The 20,164-nt window shown below is 42.5% G+C and overlaps 1 protein-coding gene across 3 annotated transcripts in view; it reads left to right on the top strand.

Moving 5' to 3' along the window:
* Positions 1-20,164, top strand: part of plxna2 (plexin A2) — a 192,599-nt gene that overhangs the window by 64,624 nt on the left and 107,811 nt on the right. For all 3 annotated transcript variants that reach the window (XM_046055976.1, XM_046055978.1, XM_046055977.1), the window contains one exon: positions 18,175-18,309. In XM_046055976.1, coding sequence (XP_045911932.1) covers positions 18,175-18,309 — 135 coding nt within the window. The remainder of the gene's footprint in view (positions 1-18,174; positions 18,310-20,164) is intronic.

Raw genomic sequence — 20,164 nt, 5'->3', positions numbered from 1 at the left:
AGGTGTCAGTTGTCTGTGTGTGAGTGTGTGTGTAGGTGTGATTGTGTGTGTCTGTGTGGTGGGTGGCAGGCCAAGCTAGCGGTCATGGCCGCTCAGTCATCCGGGGAACTATAGGAGGCAGCTGCACTCCTCGGATCTGTCTCCTGCTCAGCAGGGGGAGGACTGGCGTGAGGTGGGCTAAGGGGATCGACAGGAGGGAGGGTGGGTATGTTAGAGAGGAGGGAGGCCTAGACAGGATCTCTGTCTGTCTGCCTGTCTGCTGGCTGCAGGCGGCATGTCAGCTGGGCCTGTTCCCCAGACCCCCACCTCACTTCCCCATTTCGCTATCCCAGCCTCTCTCTCCAATCAGTGATGGGCCGATGGTTTGGAGAAGGAGGAGGCGCATGGCCAGTTAGTTCCACCCCACAGCGGCCTGCTTTATTGGGCCTTCATTGGGGATTATTGTTATTGAATTATGGAGGGCCTCCCTTTAGACTGATCTCTGGCAGGAAGTAGGGACGGGAAACCTTCACACAACTACTGATGTGTGACCCTCTTTCCCACCCTCCTCACCCCATACCCCCCATCCTCCAATTCTGTTCCAGCCTTATAGCTTCAGCCAGCCCCAGTTAGCATTCATACCCTTTGGATCCCTTACATGTGCACACACACAGACACAAGGGCAAACACGTGCAGGCACACACATTCAGATGGCAAAAGAATGCACCATTTATAGTAATTTGCCTTTCGGCTGGCATTACCCAAGCATTAACAGAAAGGGAGAATAAATAAACGGAAAGTGTGAGGCAGACAGATGAGGTGTATGAAGGGGGTCATGGAGAGCTGGGTGTGTTTTTTTTCTGTCTTTCCTTATCGCTGCCTATCTGTTTACCCCAGTCCATCCCCGTCATTGCCCTCAGGATTCTGCATTCCTCACACCCATCCCAAACCCCCCCTCTGATCTCAACACCCCTCAGCCTGAACCCTTACACATGTGTTTAGTGGAGGGGCACACACCAAGAGACACCCATGAGACTGAAAACCCTTTATGCATATATGAACGTTTACTCACACACAAGCACACACAGACACACACACACACACACACACACTCGTCATCTGTTCAGCTCCATGCCTTTGTAAGGAATTGAGATTATGAATCCCTATTGTGCAGCACCCAGAGGATAACAGTAGGTGATCCTTGCTTTAACTTGATATTATAGATAATGTAATTAATATAAAATTACACGATTGGTTGATGTAATGAAACTATTATGGACAGACACCAAACCTCAAAAAATTCCATGCAGTGGTGTTTAGCCGATTATCGTGAGGTAATCTGGTTAAAAACACACTGTTGGCTAAATCTGAGAGATTAACATTATATCCTTCAGGAAATAGCTCATGATACCACGGCTGCCTCATTAATGTTTCCTCTTGACCCTCCAACACACTCCATTCCCTTTACACATGGGGTAGCTTGAAGGGGATTTAGTGACCTTTGACCTCAAGAGACACCACCCACCCCACCCCACCTCCTGGTAGCTTTACACCTACATGAAAGAACATATGACATCTGCGGCTCTGCATTGACACTGAGGACTCTCCATGAATACAAATGATCCTTTTGGGGCACCACCCGACAAGATCATAATAACAAAGCTTCAACCTTTTCTTCCATTTACTATGTAAAATAACCAAACTGAAACGACTGGTACTTCACTGCTTACATACTGATCTCTAAACATTATGTACATGGTGCCTAAACTTTCAGCTGCTCAGACAGCACAGAACACAGATTGTTTTGCTTTCCCCTCTCAGGTACAGTGGGATAGTATATATCCAGCTGAAACTGATCCCAACAATGTTTTTTCTGGCTCGTATATTGTAGCACAACAGTATGTGATAAATTACTCCTCTTGCTGTTGTCTATCTCTCTCTCTTCTCTTACACGCCACACTAGGTGGGGTAGTGAATGAAGTGCAAAACTGTCCTCATGGCTCATTTTGAATGCACTATGACCTTTCCATTTTAATAGTCCCATCAGGGAGGGTGTGTTTATGTGTGTGTCTGTGTGTGTCTCAAGGGGGTATCCACTGTCTGCCCCCTCTAAGAAAATACCTCCCTGCGTCTGCCAAAAACCGTTAACCAACCAAACACCCATTTTCTCCCCCTCCCTCCTCCTCCATCCTACTCTTCATTCTCCTCGTGGTTACTTCCCACATATGGACACAGTTATTTAGTCTCTTGTTATAGTGGAACAAAGAGAGTGTAAGCAGTGGTCAGGGGGGGAGAAATGTAGACGCATTATATCAATGTGCTATGAATCCTTCCCACAGCCCCCCCCCAAAGATGGAAAAACAGGCCGCTAGGTTTGTGTTGACCCAAACATTTATGTGGTTTTTACAATAAGAAGAATGAGAAGGGGAGACATAGAGAGAAAAGGGAAAAGAAAGAGCCAGAAAGCTCACTTGTGGAATAACAGGAAGCCAGAGAGTTATGGGGGGATCTGGACGGAGGTACCGAAACATGGAGCCGTCTGGCCGGAGTCTGTGGTCAGCTCACGAAAAAAGAGAAAATACAGAACGCGGGTATTGTTTGATGTGGCTCTTACAGCTTGGTTTCTTTAGCTGAACAAAGACAAAAAGGGACACTGTACCTGGTCTGCCAGCTTATCTCATATTTGAATGGCATATTCAAATCAAGTTATCAATTACATTCAGCCTTGAAATTTGAATTTCGAAGCATAAATGTGTGAAAGTAGATGAAAATTTCCTCTTAGGAGAATGATCTCATTCTAAATCTGGCCGAGTTGTGATAGAGCAAGAGGAAGAGAAAATGACAGTATACTGCAACATGCTTCCTTTTTGGATTTCACGGTAGTCTTGTATGCTTTTTGGCAGAAGATTTTTAGTGTAACAAAACCCTCTACGGCCCCGCTGCTAATGCTAGACATTACCTCACAAAAATGGATTTATACAGAGGAAATTGCTAATCCCTCAGGTAATATGGGCATGAATCAGTCAGGCCAGACAGCAGGAAAGATCAGGCTCGCTCCTTCTCTCAGCTTAAGACACAGCAGAGATAGCCCCTCAGTGTTGTGGCTGTACTGTATATGTGGAGAAAAGGAAGAGCTGTCACAACCCTTTATACTTTCACTCTCACTGTAGCTCAAGGCTGGATCATAGTGTGGAATGCGTGAGTGTTGTAACAGTGCTGTTTGAGCAGGAAAGAATAAGGGGTGGGGTGTTGTTGATTTAATTCCTTGCGGTTAGGCACCAGTTTACGCACACATGGCTGTATGCATGTGTAGGCAAGCTCACACCTCCATTAAAGTATTGAATACATACATGCTAATACACCTCAAGGTGCAGTAACAGATAAGTTGGGGGCACATGGCTGCTTCCTATCTAATTTTAAGATCCTTAGAATATGCACCAATCAAGCACAGCATCAGATTAGGTCTCCTCAGTCAGTGTGTTATTGCACATCCCCATTTTCTTCACTGCACACACACACACACACACACACACACACACACACACACACACACACACACACATATATACACATACAAACTGTCTGGCTGCTGACCGGCACTAATACCCTAATGGCTCTGTCCTACATACTTGGTACGCTAGTGTCTGTTGGCAACCTCATTCACCCACCCTGACTTGGAGGCGGATGGGGAGGAGAGGGGAAAAAGATGGGATGCGAGGGCTAACGTCAGAACTGTGAAACTGAACCCAGAAGCAGACTGGAGCCGTAGTTGAAAGTTAAGGGGTTTTATTTGTACTTGTACTGACTGATGGGAATGGTGGGGAAGTGGGGGATCGGGTCTGGGTCCGGGCTCCATTCGGAGAGGGAGATGTGGGGGAACTGGCTGGAGAGGCGAGGGGGGGAATTCAGATGGCCGTGTGGAATAAATAGTGTGTGGTGATTGTGGAATGCAGAGCAGGTGCCCGATGGGTGAATGGGGTCAGGTGTGCTACGGCCAAACTGAGAAGCCAGAGAACACGCCCACCAACTCCAGGAGATCATGGAAAAGAAACACAGACAGACAAAAACACACCAAACACACAGCAAACACCCCAAAAGGCAAGAAATAAACACAAAACACTTATGCACACACTGTCACCAGCCAGGGTCACGGTCAGGAGGTTGTGACAATTTCCCATGCTCCTACTATAGTTGGCAGCGGAGCAGCTTGAAGTTTAGAGTATCCTCTTTGGACTAAGAAGAGGTTGAATTCATTATGTTTTTTATTTTTCTTTGGTCCCGAAAATCTTAAAATAAATTCTATAAATTTATAAGCAGCGACATTTCTTAAGCACAGTTATTTTGATAGATAGAAAGACAGACAGAGAGAGAGAGAGAACAGTTGCACTTCATTTAATTGCCTGTTATCCCTCTGTGTTACTTATTTATTCCATTCATCAGAATGTGCACTAGAGCTATATTCTCTGAGAACAGTGGACACTGTTTCTGCAATTATAGGCTAATAGCACATTGAATTTTCCTATATTTCCCAAGAAATGTCTTGAGTCTGTCATTTTAAAGAATAGGTTTGAATTTTTTCTCTCCTAATACAACACTCACACGCAATATACAGTGGACGAGAAATGAGTCACTTTAATAATTCATCCACTCTGTACTGGCCATGATGCGATACCTTCATTCACTGCAATTTGCTCTTTTTCACAGCCAGTATCGCTTTACAACCAGTATGGAGAAGTGGGATGATTACAGCAACTCTTAACTCTTTCATTATGAGCCAGAGTGTAACATTAGCCACTGGTTTTATCTGAACACCAATGTTGAATAGGACTTTTTCACAGAAAATATTTGAAGTGTCACAGACATAGCACAGGTGTAAATAATAAAATTACTGATGGCTGAATTCCATGTAGTTGTTTTGTTTGGGGGTGTCCTGGTGTTATGCAGGCTAGCTCACTAATACACTATCATAGCTTACCAATAAGATAGATAATGTTATTAGTAACACTGCTTTTCCTTTGAAGAAGACCTATCTAGGATGGGTCTGCTAAAACCTGAATATACCTCAGTGTTTTACACCTATAGACTATACTTGAGTATACCAGGTATATTAACAGCTGGCAAAGTATATTTGGCGACACAATTTAGCATTATGCAGAGGAAAAAAGAGAGAGATGTACCCAGTATTATGTTACAAGACGTGGACACGTGGATATTTTCCAAGCATGGACTAGGTAAAGTAACAGTGAACAGTGAACACACCAGTGCAGATCTCATTCGCTACCATGTTGGTTTTCATTGTTTTGATAGGCTACGTAATTAACAAGCCACCTCCACATGCAGCGCATCTGATGTTGTGAAAATGGAATCGGCGGTGGAAAAATCCAAAAGACGAGTTATTTGTCTTTTCGGCGACTTTATGAAACATACTGATGATGGCGAACGTCGTCAGAGCAGACACATACAGGAAGAGAGAAACAGAAAGAGGCAGGGCAAGCCGATGTGTTTCATTAAGAGACCAGAAGTGTAGGTGTTGTGCGTGTGTGTGCAAGTAGGGAAAAGCAAGGTGAGCATATTCAAATAGTGAGTTAACACTAAAACACTAAAATAAGGTGGAAAATTAAGTAGTAATTAAAATGCTAAAATAAGAAATAACCCTAAAGACATAGAAAAATACTCTGCTGCCCCCCACTCCTGTTACACCGTCATTCTGTTTACCCATTTCCCAAATGTTATCTGCAGACAAATTGTAGGGCTTAAATCCATCACTGCTCTTCCGCAGTCCTTACCTGATTGCCACATGACACAGTCTGTCTCTCAGTGTTAGTGTCATAGAGAGAGATGTTCTGACAGAGCTGGCTGGTCATTATAGTCCACACACTAAGGAGGCTAAGCGCCACTGTCTGGGCTCCTATTTATCCAGCCATCCCTGAACCTCCCATTGCGCCCCACTCCCTTTGCATATGGAAGAGGAAGGCAGAAGCTTTGCAGTGTGATGGAGGTGTGTATTGACCCAGTGAGGCGATGAGGATGGAATACTAATAGGGTTAATAGAATTAATGGTGCTGTCACCCTTGGTTGGGGAGGAGTGCCAGGCTTCTCGCTGGCTGTTTGCAAGCTGATTGCTTTCTGCTTGCTGTAGCTGTACCCTGGCTCTGATTTGAACTGTATCTCTCTCTGTCTCTGACTCTTATTGTTATCTTCTGTCTCACTACGTCTTTGTCTGTTTTGTTCTCTTCTTTCTCTCTCCCTTTCTCTACACTGTATCTTTCTATCCATCACTCATTCTCCTTTAAAATAGATAAAATCGGCTTTAATAATCCGCATTTGTCATAAATGTCCTTTGTTCATCCAGTTATTGATTTTATAAAGTGGTTGTGATCTATAAGTCTTTATATTGCTTGGGTGCTTGCAGAGCCTTGATTTGTGTATGTGTGCCTACGTGCTGCCCTTGTTTGTGTGTCTGTGTGTACGTGTGTGTGTTTATGCTTCTGCGCTAGTCCTGAGGCAGGCAGAGAGTGTGTAATAATGGAAGGTTGACATTTAAAGCAGTGTATTTAGTGCCACTGAATTAGCATACTTTAACTGGCTGGTCCATTCCTTCTGGAGAGAAGCAGGCATTAAATCCTGACGCAAGATTGGTGGGCAATTTTAAAGAGCTTTAGTGAAGATTCATAGACTACAAAATGTGCTGGCATCACACACAAACACACACACAGGCACATATCCTCTCTACCTTCTCTGTCTCTGTCTCTCTCCTTTTTCAACTTACTCTGACCCAAGTGTATGCTGCTCGTCTATTCTGCATACACAGCATTTTCCTTTGCTGCTGCTTCAGAGCATGTGCATGAGTTATGAGGGGTTGAAAGAGGATGGGGGAGTGTGTGTGCGGGTGTGTTTGGGGGATAAAGGAAGATACTCTGTCACCAACACATGTCTCTACTGATGAGTATCTCTGATCCCCTGGTCTACAGGAAGACACAGGCCTGTTGCTGTTTTACATGTATAATGTGCAAATAGGGATACACAGCCGCAGTCTATGGAGTCAGTAGATACCCTGTGTAATCAAGCTTGTGCCTGTCTGATTATGTGTTTGTGTTGCTCGTAGTAAATGTCATAAATGCGCATAGAAATGTTGAGACCGCAAGACCAAAACTCATTCTTCACAGTGTTTTCTAATTAGCAGCCTAATGAATCAAGGCCTGATCTGCTGCTCTCACATAGAACTATTATGCCTGAAAGTCATTAGCTTGTTTTATGTGCAGACAGTATTATACATGCTTGCTTGGACATACTTTACAGAGTGGAAGTATAAATGTCATCTATACTATACAGGCTTTGCTGAATTATTTATGTACAGTAAAGCTATTTTTTAAAATTCAATTAGTGATTTGCTTTTCATGTGCATTGCCATCAAAGACATTTAATGCTAAGTACATTGATCTCATTGGTTGGATAATTATGCCACATATACACATTAATGTGTATAGCATCAATTATACAGTTCTGCGGTAATAAAATAAATCAATTAAAATCTTTCTAGTCTGATTATTACATTTCAAACAATGTAAAATATTGTTTTACACAGGTTACAATATTTAGGAGGCTATTTCATCACCATAAAGTAGGCTGTTTTTTCTGATGTAACGCTTCTTTTACAGAGAAGTCAGAAAATGTATTTAATTTTAGTAAATTAATGGAGTGTAGTTAGTAATGTGGCATAAGCAAACATGATGACACTATGTTTCTTTTTAATAATTTCACGTCATATTTGTTTTTATGTATGGTAGTTGACCGTCAGCCCTGCCATTTTTAACATAATATCCAGTTGAAATGTGTTATAAAATGGAAATGTGAAGGAAACCCTTTGTTTAATCGTAGGAAACAAATATGTGAGCTGATACCAAAGTCCCAATGTTGGTGTTGTAACTGCACCACAAAGCTTTTAACCTATGGAGATAAATCAGGTTAACACGAGTCGTGACCCAGCATATCCTGTTTGTATCCTGAGAGAGTGTTTGTGCTAGAATGACGGTGTTTCCTGGCAAGCTGATGTTACCACATGTTCTAACTGGGTAAGTCCCTTGAAGCACAGAGACTACAAAATTATCAGCACACTCTCTTAACCAGCTAACCCTGAGCCAAAGATGGCCTAAACAATAGTGATGACATAACTGTTTTTTATATCTCCAAGTATATCTATACACACGCACACACGCACACACACACACACACACACGCACACGCACACACACACACACACACACACACACACACACACACACACACACACACACACACACACATTCACAAAGACACACACTTTCAGTTGATTCCCTGCTGATCTTGTGCCCAAAGGGATAGAAGTTACCATGACAACTGTTGTCCAGCACACAGGTTTTGGCCTGCTTTTCTTGTGAGCATGGTGAATGGGGTCAGACAATCCAACCCCCCCGACTCATCCGTAGCATCACTGTCTCCCTGCAAAGGACTGATTGGATAACCCCTGTCCCTCATAGTTCATCACACTTTCTTATCCCTCCCCCTCACACTTTGTTTCTGTTGGCCAACAGAGGTTAAGGGTTCACAGTGTGGTGTCCATCTTACGCTTGTCTCTTTGTGGAAACCTACAGGAGGAGCTCTAATTATCTAGTGGCTTCTGGGAACTTGGTGGGTTAGAAGTAATAGGAGGTGAAAGGTTGTGACATCCGTCTCTATGGAGATGTATATGTTATGTGTTGGTATTATTGTATTAGTGTGATGTCATGTAAAGGAGAAATATGCCATCTCACCGGACCACCTAAGCCTCTCTGTACTGGCTTCTTTCCTCAGTATAATTATGTCTCAAAGTGAAGTTTTCATTAAGTCAACTTCTAGGGATGAATTGAATGTTCGGCCACCGAAATTAATCAGCCGGAAATAGCAAAAAAAAGCACTTTCGGTTTTCGGCCTAAAAAGTCAAAAGACCGAATAAATTTTACCGAACAATTACGTTGACATGTCAGCAGTGTGGAAGCATTTTAAAGTGTCCAAGAAAGACACAAAAATCGCCGTTTTCAGGCACTGTTCTTCTGAATTGTCTCCTAGCACACCCACTCCATCTATGGCTGACTTCTTAGAAAAGGCAACAAACGATCTGACCCGCTTTGAGTGTTTCTGTCACTCGTTTGTGAGGAGATTAAGTTAACCGCACCTATATTTGGAGTGCACACGCATTAAAGCCTTTATGGTAAATCCACTGAAACGGACCAGTGCGAGCTGACAGGCAGGTTAGCGACTTTATCCTGTTGTTTCTCTCTTTACAAAGGCAAGTATTGCAGTATGAGAGTCTGACCTGAAAAGAGGCCATGAAGTGTTTGTGTTACGTGATACAAGAACCACATACAACATTATTTATTAAATTAGGTCGGTCTTGGATACAAATGTGACAACGTCCGATTTAATTTTATTACATTCATAGAAAGTATGAAACATATTACATGTGTCTATTAAAAGTAAATGGGCTCATGTAATTTACTTTACCGGACCCTCTTGGGTCTCAGACCCACCCACTATTGTCTCTCCAAATCCTGTGGAAAACACTGAGTGAAAAGCACATTTTCAGTATTTAATTTATGCAATGGTAAAAAAAGGGCAAAATAAATGGAAAAACATGATTTGTTCATGTGATAAACACCGGGGCATGTAGGTTTTGTTGTGGGTAAAATCTTTTGTTACACTGCTGTTATGAGCAGCACCAATGGGGAATATATGAAATTAAGACTTTAGAGAAAAATAAATAATAATTTTGTAACTGAATTTAAGTAACAGAAAATCCAAGCAAGAATAACTCACTGTAGCCTGCACCTGAGCACAGTACAAAAAACCAATGACTTATTAACTGATCAAGGGTAGTGCCAACAATTAACAGAAATTTGGATCTTGCAGATTATCACTTCAATATTATCCGGCTCCAAGGCATAATATTTCTCTTGTCTTCTCTTTATGTATTCATCTCTATATGTTATATATGCTTGCAACCTTGTTCTATTCTTCTGTCTTTTGCTTCTCCCCAAGCCCCTTCACGCTCAATGTCTCATTACATGACACACGCTTATATGTAATAGGTCCAGCACATGTCACATAGAGCCTACATTAATGTGGCCTTGATGAACACTTCATTGAGTGTCAAAGCCTCATAGCAATATAACAGATCCATCAATAGCATGCTCAGTTACCACTGGCAAATACATCCTAGTAATATCAACCACAGTGTGAAACATATAGGGAGGTTATTAAAGTTCACACACATTACAGGTGTAAAAGGTGGGCTTGATTGAAGTGGTTTTATATTCTCATTTGCTGTGTGGATCCCGCTGGCTATAATTTCCTAGTATCTCACTTCTACCTGCCAATCTTGTCCCACATTTAAATCTCACAAATCCAGTGGGAGAAATTGAAACAATTTCAGCTAATTTGCCCCTCACCTGAACCTTTTCTGAGCTACTTTTTGATTCACATATCTTTGTGATCTACTTTGAAGAATGCCGAGGGAGAAAACAGGAGGTGTGATATTTTCTTCTGGTTCAGACTGTTTGACATTTCTGTAATACATTTTGTCTAACCATCAGTGCTTTGGCTCTGTGTACTGCTTGTAAGAGTTGTGTGATTGCTTTGTCCCTTGCTTATTTACTCGCATGAAATAAGTATAGCTTTTCTTTCTTCCCTCAACACGTACATTTAAAAGTAAGTAAGCACTCCACCTTTATATTTTTCCCTGGAGAGAAGGCTGCATTGTTAGAAGTCAGGCTTTTGTTACAAGGTATCTGTTGTTCTGATTACATTGGATTGTTACATATAACTGTGAGAGCATGTGTGTAAGCTTGTGAGCTTTTGTATAATTGTTTAAGCATATCTTGGTATCATATATTGTGAAGTTGCTGTCTGTACATTTAACCTCAACTAGAGCTAAGTAGTGAATGCTCCTGTGTCTCTATAGGGAGTGCTGCATACTTTTTCTCACCTCCCCTTTACACTTTGCCAACTTTCATTTCTACTCCACCCCGTCTCTCACTTTCTCTCTCTCTCTCTCTCTCTCTCTCTCTCTCTCTCTCCTCTGTGTCTTCTTTCAGTTGGGTCTCCCTATAAAGGAAAACTTATTATGGTGTCAGCTATTTACTTTGTGTATACAAACCACTTTTCTCTCAATGTTCGAGTGCCAGTTGAGTAAAAAATATTGGCTTCTCCGTACAGACAAACCCCATTTTTAAGGGCTAAGCAGAAAATCTCTCCCACCACATCCCTCCGTTTTTACTCTCTCTGAACCTTTTTGGCGTGCGTCCATCATCCAGCACGCTGGCTCCTGTTCAGTGTTTTAATGTGGAGCTAAATATAGGCCTCACATTGTGCTGCTGTGTTTAATATGTGTTTGGGCTGATTAGAGTTGAGGCCTGATCTCATCCTACCACAGACCCCTAATGCTTGCCGCTGTCTCTGGTTTCTATTTGGACTTGGGGGCAAACAGGGGAAAGTGCTGATATAATCATGTTTAGGGTTGTGAGTTATGTGACCGAGAGGGATGGCAATATTACAGAGCTAAAATGGAATTGAATGGGCCCTGGATAGAGCTATTTTAGAGACGGCTGCAAGATTGGTTGACTCGCTGGGAATCAGTTTGATAGGATCTTTGCTTTTGATATTCACAATCAGTAAATGAAAAAATGGTAGTTTGAATGGTCATCGTGTGTAATTTGTCAGGGTAGTCCCTTGCATTCCTTTCCAATCAGATCAAAAAAATATGTTGTACAGGAGAGGGTTAACTGCTTCGTACATGGAGCGGAGAGGCAAATCAATAGGCTTTTTGGTGCCTGGCCAAAAATATGAAGCAATTGCCCCCTGTATTGACTAAAGGCTCGGGTCATTTTAGCAGATATACTGCCACCATATGAGCAGGTAGGGAGTTAGGGAGAATTACATTTATCCTAACAGATCCATCCAATCTCCATATCTGTACATTTTCTTTTCCCCTCTATTCTTTGCTCTCTCCCTGTCTTTCCTCATGTCCCTCTCCTCCATGACCAGAGAGAGGCCTCTTTGGCCTCAGTCTGTCCGATGGGAAGTGACACATAGTGCATATAGGCAAGCAGGCTAACATACGCCTTATGGGAGCTTATATTGTACAACAGAAACAAGAACAAAAGACGTGCTGGCGTGCTGGGCTGGTGGGAGCCATCTCACACACACATACACACAGCACATTTCTACATGCCGCTTGCTACTGACACCAGAATTCTTCAGCCTGACACTGGTGATGGATTAGATGTGTTATCGAGGCGGAGAGAGGCTCCGTGTTTTCTCCCAGTGCGCAGAGAAAGAAAGTGAGAGGCAGAGGAAGAGAGAGAGAGAGAGAGAAACACACACACACACACACATAGGTAGCTGAATAGCCCGTACCCATTCTACCTGAAGTAAAGAAATACAATAGCAGTCTGCTACATTTCAAGCCGAGTTTCCAGGACAGACATGCGGATAGATAGAGATAGTAAGCCTGGATGGTACACAGTGTTCTTCCAATTGTCGAATACAGGCAGTTGATTTGTATCTATTTTCATGCGTATGTTTGTGTGCGTGCATGTGTGAGGAAGCCCATGTTCCTTAATGAGCCGTGTACTTGTGTGTGTATGTGCATACGTTCATGCGCATGTCCCTCTCATCTCTTGTTAAAACAGAGGAAATAAGGATGAATTTGCCTCACTGGTATCTCACTTCTGGTGTGTTGGTGATAAACCCCCACCCACCCAGGGTGACTCTCATTTACTTCCAGTCCACTCACCCTGATGCAGTCCCAACTCACGCCCAAAGGGACTGACTTCATCCTAGGCTGGGCATTACACATCCATCTCCAGGGGGATGGACAACGGATCTGTCAGGACAGCTCATACTAGTGCCACCCTTCTTTCACAGTGCCATGCAATGTGCAGTACTCACATTTATATACATGTATGCAGACACTATTACACAGACCCTTTGCAGGGGCTCACAGCAAAAAGGTATTAGGTACTCTCCTTGTGTTCATATGGGTTTTCTTGCACTATTTTCTTAACTAAAAGACATGTCTTCTGTCTTTGCCCTTAACCATAGCCTTTGCCATAGATCTGGATCTGAGTCACAAGCACAGGTGAATGTTCACTTTTGAAGGGTTAAAAGCAAAGGACAAATTAAGTATGTTGGAAATGGTGTTTTCTTCCTTAACGTTGTCCTAGCAATGCAAAACCGCTGTGATGAGAGCACCCGGCTGTCACAAAAGCCTTTCAAATCAAGGATGCATCCTGACATGCTTCACCAGCTCTTAAAATGCTGTCAGCAGTCTGTCACCTGTCATCTGGTTCATGGTACCAGCCAATTGAAGGCCATTTACTGAGGTTAAGATTGCTCCCATCAGACATATTGGATTTGAGTAGATACAGTTACAATGGTCATTATCATATCCCTCTGACCTGTTTCTTTTTCAATCTGCATGACCCCACTTGACTAAAAATCTCCCCCTTTCCTCAGTGGAGCCTTCTCTGTGGTGTCCCTGTAAGGGGTCATTACATAGAGACAGAGCGAGAAAGTGTGTGGTGATGTTGTGCTTTCACAGAATCTAATCCAGTGCGTGGGATCAGCCAGATAAAGGCAATGCCTATCACTTCCACATCCAACACTGTTGAACTGGATTAGTGTTGATACAGGAGATAGCTGCCAGAGAGGTTACTTAGGGAGTTCAACTTTCACTCTCCACTCTTTTTCTTTCTCTCTCTCTCTTGCTTTGAGCACAATATGTTTCTGAATTTCAGACATGAAAGCACAATTTCCTTAAAATCAACTCCCATTATACTATTCTGGTACAAGATGTAGGTGGAAGGCCTACAGTTTGACTTAATCCTATCCTGGTACAAGGTGTTAGTGTGTAGTGTACCATATACTGTGGTTTGGTAAAGGTTCCCATGTGTGGGTTACAGTCTGCTCTGCCAGCTGAAATATGGTGGTAAAATAATGTACACCCTCAGATGGATCTGTATTGGTGTTGGCAGCCATCTGTACACATGTGCATCCTGTTTCAGAAACACTAACCTCCCTCAAGGCTAAGGTTAAAAAATAGCTTTTTTCCAAATCTGAAAAGAAAGCAGATCTCAGGTAATAGTTAGCAGCTGTGGCCAGGAGAAACATTCTTTAAAAATTGAGTGGCTAATGTTGAACAAACACTTGGAGACAAGCTGTAAAACAGAGAACAAAAAAGTACATCAGCAAATCCTTCCGTGTAGTGTTTTGCTTTTAAAAATGTGTTTATATTAAAATGTTTTCATTTTAAAACTAAATGTTAACACAGCCATTTTATGTCTCAGTTGCAGTGTAGGATTTTACAGTTTGGAAACCAGTCATGTTGGTATTTTGCATAGTAGTAGTATAACGGTGTGTATAAGGGGTAACCTGCAGTTTTGGCTTTTCCCTAGTCAGGCATAAGCGGGTGGGAGATGGGGTGTTTGGGCAGCATGGAAGCCATGGCAGCAGCATCAGAGGCCTCCCCTTGTGGCAACAAGAGCCTTTGCCAGTGGGGTGCTTTTGATCAGACCATGTAAGCACCCTGGAAAAACGTTTGAAGATTGACCAAACTCCAATTCATATTGCCCTTCTCTCTCTCTCTCTCTCCCTCTCCCTCTCTCTCTCTCTCTCTCCCTCTCCCTCTCCCTCTCTCCCTTGGTCTCACTGGTTTTGAATACTGTGCCAGACTCTGGATCCCCAGTCGTGTGAGTCTGTGTGAAGCAATTTGCTGAGTGAAAAGTACTGAATAAATCCAGGGTAAAAGTGCATCAAATGTGTGGTTGCAGTGCTTTGTGGATGCAACTGCTCAGAGATAGAAGAAAAAGGATGTGGCACCATGGGAACTTTGCCCTCATGAATAGTCAAATATTTGTATTTGTTACATTGTTTACATCAAGGCTCATGCAGTCACAAATATTACAGAAAAATGTTGGAATTTTTGCTTTCTATAAATATAAAATAAACATTTAAAATTCTAATGTTTTTTATGGAAAGTAAAGTTTGGGAAACATTTAAAATCAAATAAAACTGTAAATAATGACGCTTATTTTAACTTTAATATCATGAAAATTACTGAATGCAGTGAGGATGCTGTAGGTTCCTCAATGTCACTGTTCTAAGCAGTCAGGGGTTATGTCAAAATATTCAGTATTGGCTTGCAAACCGCATGTTGAGTTCAGAAGCGCAAAATTAAGTATTCAGGACAACAACTTAAAGACATCACTTTTGGTCACATTTTTAGTTGTTCCATAAAACCACATTCATTTCAAAAGTTTCAGAGTTATTTAAAAGTGATGAAAGTGTTTTGGATTTTGAAAGTTAAATACGGCAACCCTGCGTGTGCTCCATGCAGGATTTATAGCTAGCTGATTAAGCAGTCCTCCTACTCTGTGATGCCTGGGGACATTTATTTCTGTCCTGAGTTCTCCTGGCATCTTTCACAATGCTTCTGTGTATGTCTTTTTGCTTTGTATATGAAGGCTATTGTATGCCTTATGTGAATATTATCAGACGTATGAAGCTAAATCTCGCGCTGATTTTTCTTTTCACAAATATTAACTACACAAGCCACAAAACTGGAGTTCATGTGGAATATTGTTCAACACTTTCATCCATTTTCACCTTTTCCCCCTTCCTCACTTTACTCAGTTGCAGCTCCTCGATACTGGTGATAGAGAGACGCTAGCTAATGGCTGTGGTGTTGAAATGGGGAACCATGTTAGACCAGGCAAAACCAAGGACAGCTCTCTCTCGGCAACAGGGGTAGTTTCAGTGGATGGGTCCTCCTAAAATAGAGGGCCAGCAGTATCATCACAGGGGCTTGAGGGTATGAATCCAACCTGTTAGCAGCCTTCTCACCCAGCCTGATAAATAATGCAGGGTCAAATGAAGCAGAGAGGGGATAGGTTTAAGTACCTGAGAGAGCAGGCTAACAGTTGAAGTAAAGCGATGCTGAGGAAATGGATGTTTTGGGCCTGAGAGTCCCTTACTCAGGTGGTAGATACTGTAGTCTTGTAGAATGGTAGCATAAGAGTGAGTGTGGTAAACCGGAGTTTTTGACAGAATTATTTTTGGTCCAGTAAGTACTGCTTACTCAATTTACTTGCCCAGGGTTTTCAGTTTCCACCCAGAGGTGAGTCTGCCCTGCAAAGTACTTCACATTCAACTAACCCACTTCACACACATGCACACATTTTGTCACTTCCTTACAATGTTGTGGGTGTGTGTTTGCATCTGGATATGTGTGAATGTAATGCAAGATTTACAGCTACTATGGAAAATAAGCTTCTTAATGTGAAAAGCAACTGGATGCGGCTGTGTTTATGAATACACGGTGCTTCTGGGTTAGTTAGGTTGATACCGTTTTCTGTGTGTGAGCCATAATCCTAAGCTGTTTGAGGGAAAAAAGTATTTACAAAACAAACAGACACTGAGAAAAAGACGGTATTGGTGACCGGTGATGGGGAAGGTCATTCATTATTTATCGCTTTGTACAACTCCTGATTAAATGTGTTTGCTTAACTGGACAGTTAACTGTTAATAATTCCTAGGCCTTTTATTTATTATTTGCTTTTGTTATTTGTGTTACGAATCGTTATACTCCTGCCTGAAGAATAGAGGTTTAGTTCTGCATTCGTTCTAAGACAGCTATGTGTTTGAGTGTGTGTTTCTGGCCAAATGTGAATTTAGAGGTCCCTGGACAGTGGTGAGATTCTGTGTGATAGCGATCTGATTCCGATGAACTACAGGCGTGCAGGGGGAAGGTCGGGTTATCTTGTGATCCCTAGTGGCGGCCTGCTAGGACACACATCACAGCATGACAGACTGCTCGTATGTGTGCACACACACAACACCCACACTGACACAGTAGTGACCAGAACATCGCTGGTCTGGCCATGCGCCGACATGCTTTATGGATGAGCATATTTGCTGAGGTCTCCCTCCACACTGCAGTGTCAGTAACCAGATGAATACTGGCAAGTCCCCCACATCCTGCCTTTTTCCTCCCACATATGGTTTTCACATATGTCTTCTTTTCGATGTTTGGATTAGCCTGCCAAGGTCAGGCGTAGGTCAGCCGTGGAAGGCTCAACCACTTTAAGTTCTGCCCCTTAACTGTGCCGCCTGCTGTCGTGTACTCAGCTAACCCTCAAGCTTTGAAGGTAAAGCTCAAGGGGCTTTGTGTGAACTTACATCACATTTCTTTTACTTGACCATCCAGCAGAGTGACACACATTCATACACACTCACACATACACAAAGGCCTGCGCATGTGTGTGTGTGCACATTTGCTCACATACCCTCCCAGTTGATCTTCATTTGACAGGCGTATGACCTTGAGTTTCCCCACTGTGATTTTTTATAGAGAGCCTGGTTGCTCTTTGGTGCTGTCACTATCTGAATAGATAGATGAATGTTTGGGTGGAGGAAGGCAGGCGGGGATGGACAGATGATAGAGCCATCAGTGTTCACATGGGGAGGAGGGCCTTTTGACATGTGACATCACAGAGACATCTCTCATGCCTCAAGATTTACTGTGCTGGTTATGTATTTGGCCAACAGTATCTGATGAATAAAGGAAAAACAGGGTTTTCATTTGCCCATTTTGGTCAGGGAGGGTCACGTACCACATATAAGTCATTAGAATGCTCACTGTTTTTGTAGTTATGTGGTCTTTGGTTCAAGTTCAAAGTTTTACTGAGGGAATACATCATTCATCAGGAGAAAAAGGAAAAGAAAACACAGCTAAGGTTTCACAAAGGTCTAATAATATCAGCAAATAACAGTTGTTGTAACCCCATCCTACATGGGATCACAAGGGGCTGACATTTACCTCGTAATATGAAATTAATACAGTGAGTGGCACACATTTTTGGCAATTAAAAGCAAAGTATTGAAAGTCAGTTAATCACCCCTCTGCCATTTTCAGTTCTATTTCACTATCCAAACAACCCTTATGGTGTATCTCTACCTATCTGAATCTCCAAGTAGCTAAATAATAATGATAGATTGTTTTCCAAATATTATTTGACCCAGGTCTGTCATTCCCGTCAATCACTCTTCGTCTGTTTTCCCATTCCTGCTGTCATACTGATATAAATAGCAATCATTGACCTGTTTGTGTTCTGTGTTTCTCAGATTCGTGTTGACGGGCCTCCTCACGGTGGTGTCCAGTATGAGACAATACCGGTCATTAAGGAAGGCAGCCCGATCCTGCGAGATATGGCCTTCTCCCTTGACCGCAACTACCTCTACGTCATGTCTGAGAGACAGGTAGGTGTTCAAAAGACACCTGCATGCAAGCCTGTCTTCGCTAGTTATAGGAGAGTGGAGAGTGGATGGTGGTAATGTATCTTTATGTGTGCGCATATGTTTAAATGTCAGGAAAAGGGTGTGAATGTGTGTGTGCTCCAGCAGGGCCCAAGATGGCCCACCTCTCAACATCACCAGCACTACCACCCTCTGTTCGCTATAAATAACCTGGGTGGCACAGCAGGGGACATTGTGACAGCATTTGATAATGAAGGAGAACAATGAGGGCAGGGAGAAAGAAAGAAATAGAGAGACAAGGAAAAGACAAGGTAGAATGAGAGAGAGAAAGATGAAGGGCACTTGCCGGCTGGTGGAGACACAGGATGAGAGGAAGAGTGATGAGGGAAAGAGGGACAGCTGGAGGAGTGTATGACTTAGACAGAGTAAAGAGAGACACTGAGAGGAAAAGAGAGACAGAGTGCAAGGTCATCCTTTCACACTTCTAATGAAGTGACACAGCATTGCGGGGTGGGTGGGAAGCAGCCGATAGCCATCAATGCAACTGACATACTTAGCAGGCAGAAGGCAGACAAGGGTGGAAGGGGACGCAAGGACAGAGTAGGGGTGAGGAGATGAGAGGAGAGGAAAACATGATAGGATAGAAAAGAGATGAAAAGAGGAGGAGAAGTGATGGGAGGAGAAGAGAGGAGGAGCAGCTGCAGGGGAGCGTGGCAGCGCAGCAGCCCTAGAGACAGAGGACGTGCGAGGCTGTCAGTGTGAGGTGATAGATTGCCGTCCTTTCTCCTTATCTCTGCTTTTAACACACTCAACAACTGGCTGGCCAGAGCTTACAGGTTAGAAACCGCGGTGGGCGAATATGGTGTGAAGGAGTTATTTAGACAATAGTGTCCATTGCTGAGAGAGGTAAGGATAGGAGCAAACAGATTTACTGTAATCTATATTTGCTTTTTACCCTCAGCATCTGCTGTGCTGTGTAAGATTTGTTTTATTCCACTCTTAAAAACAAAGCAAAAAAACTATTGAAAAGTTGCTCAGTTTTAGTCAGACACTTGCATGCTGTGAGAGCAAAAATATAACAATGAAATCACATCACCAGTATTAGCTCCATAGTTCATCTAATATTACTGCTGAGATTCCTAGTCAGGCATATTGCAGAAAAGATATCTGAACAAACAATAGGCCAAATTATTTATAATCTCAAATCTCTCTTTTATTAACATTTATACAGTACATGCCCTAAAACATATTTATCGTAAAACTAGTATTTAATTGTATTTTTATGGATATCTCCAGGATAAGAATTCATTTGCTACATTCATGCACAAACACAATATATGCACATGTATCTGATAGTGAAATGATGTCTCTGTAGCAAGGCATGAAAGAGATTCCACAAGTAAAGACGAATTTGTACTGAGTCTAAAGTCTGTTTCCCATATTTACTAAATCCTTTATTCCCACTTATTCCACGGATGAAACAAGCTTTTGATGTTGAGTTCATAACTGCTAGTCATCTGAATGAGAAGTGATGTTGGTGAATATTATTAGTATTCAGCTTGTAGACTCTTCTGTCTTGCTCCCCAGGGGTTGGGGAGGATCGAAGCAGACAAGCACACACACACATACTGAAATCCTCTCAACTACTTTGGGGATGTTGCCCTGCATGTTCAAGGATACCACTCAATGGTCACACCTGACAGAGTAACTGGATTGGAATTTAGTGGTCCACACACTCATTCAGCCTTTTTCCATAAATTGGCAAATTCGACAGAAATTACATGTTTGTTTGTTTTTTACATGTGATTCTGGACATTTACTTTTCTTTATGAACACTGCTCTCACAAAGATGTAATCC

This window comes from Micropterus dolomieu, linkage group LG08 (genome assembly GCF_021292245.1).
Source record: "Micropterus dolomieu isolate WLL.071019.BEF.003 ecotype Adirondacks linkage group LG08, ASM2129224v1, whole genome shotgun sequence".
Lineage (NCBI taxonomy): Eukaryota > Metazoa > Chordata > Actinopteri > Centrarchiformes > Centrarchidae > Micropterus > Micropterus dolomieu.
This window is presented reverse-complemented; position numbering and strand designations above follow the sequence as displayed.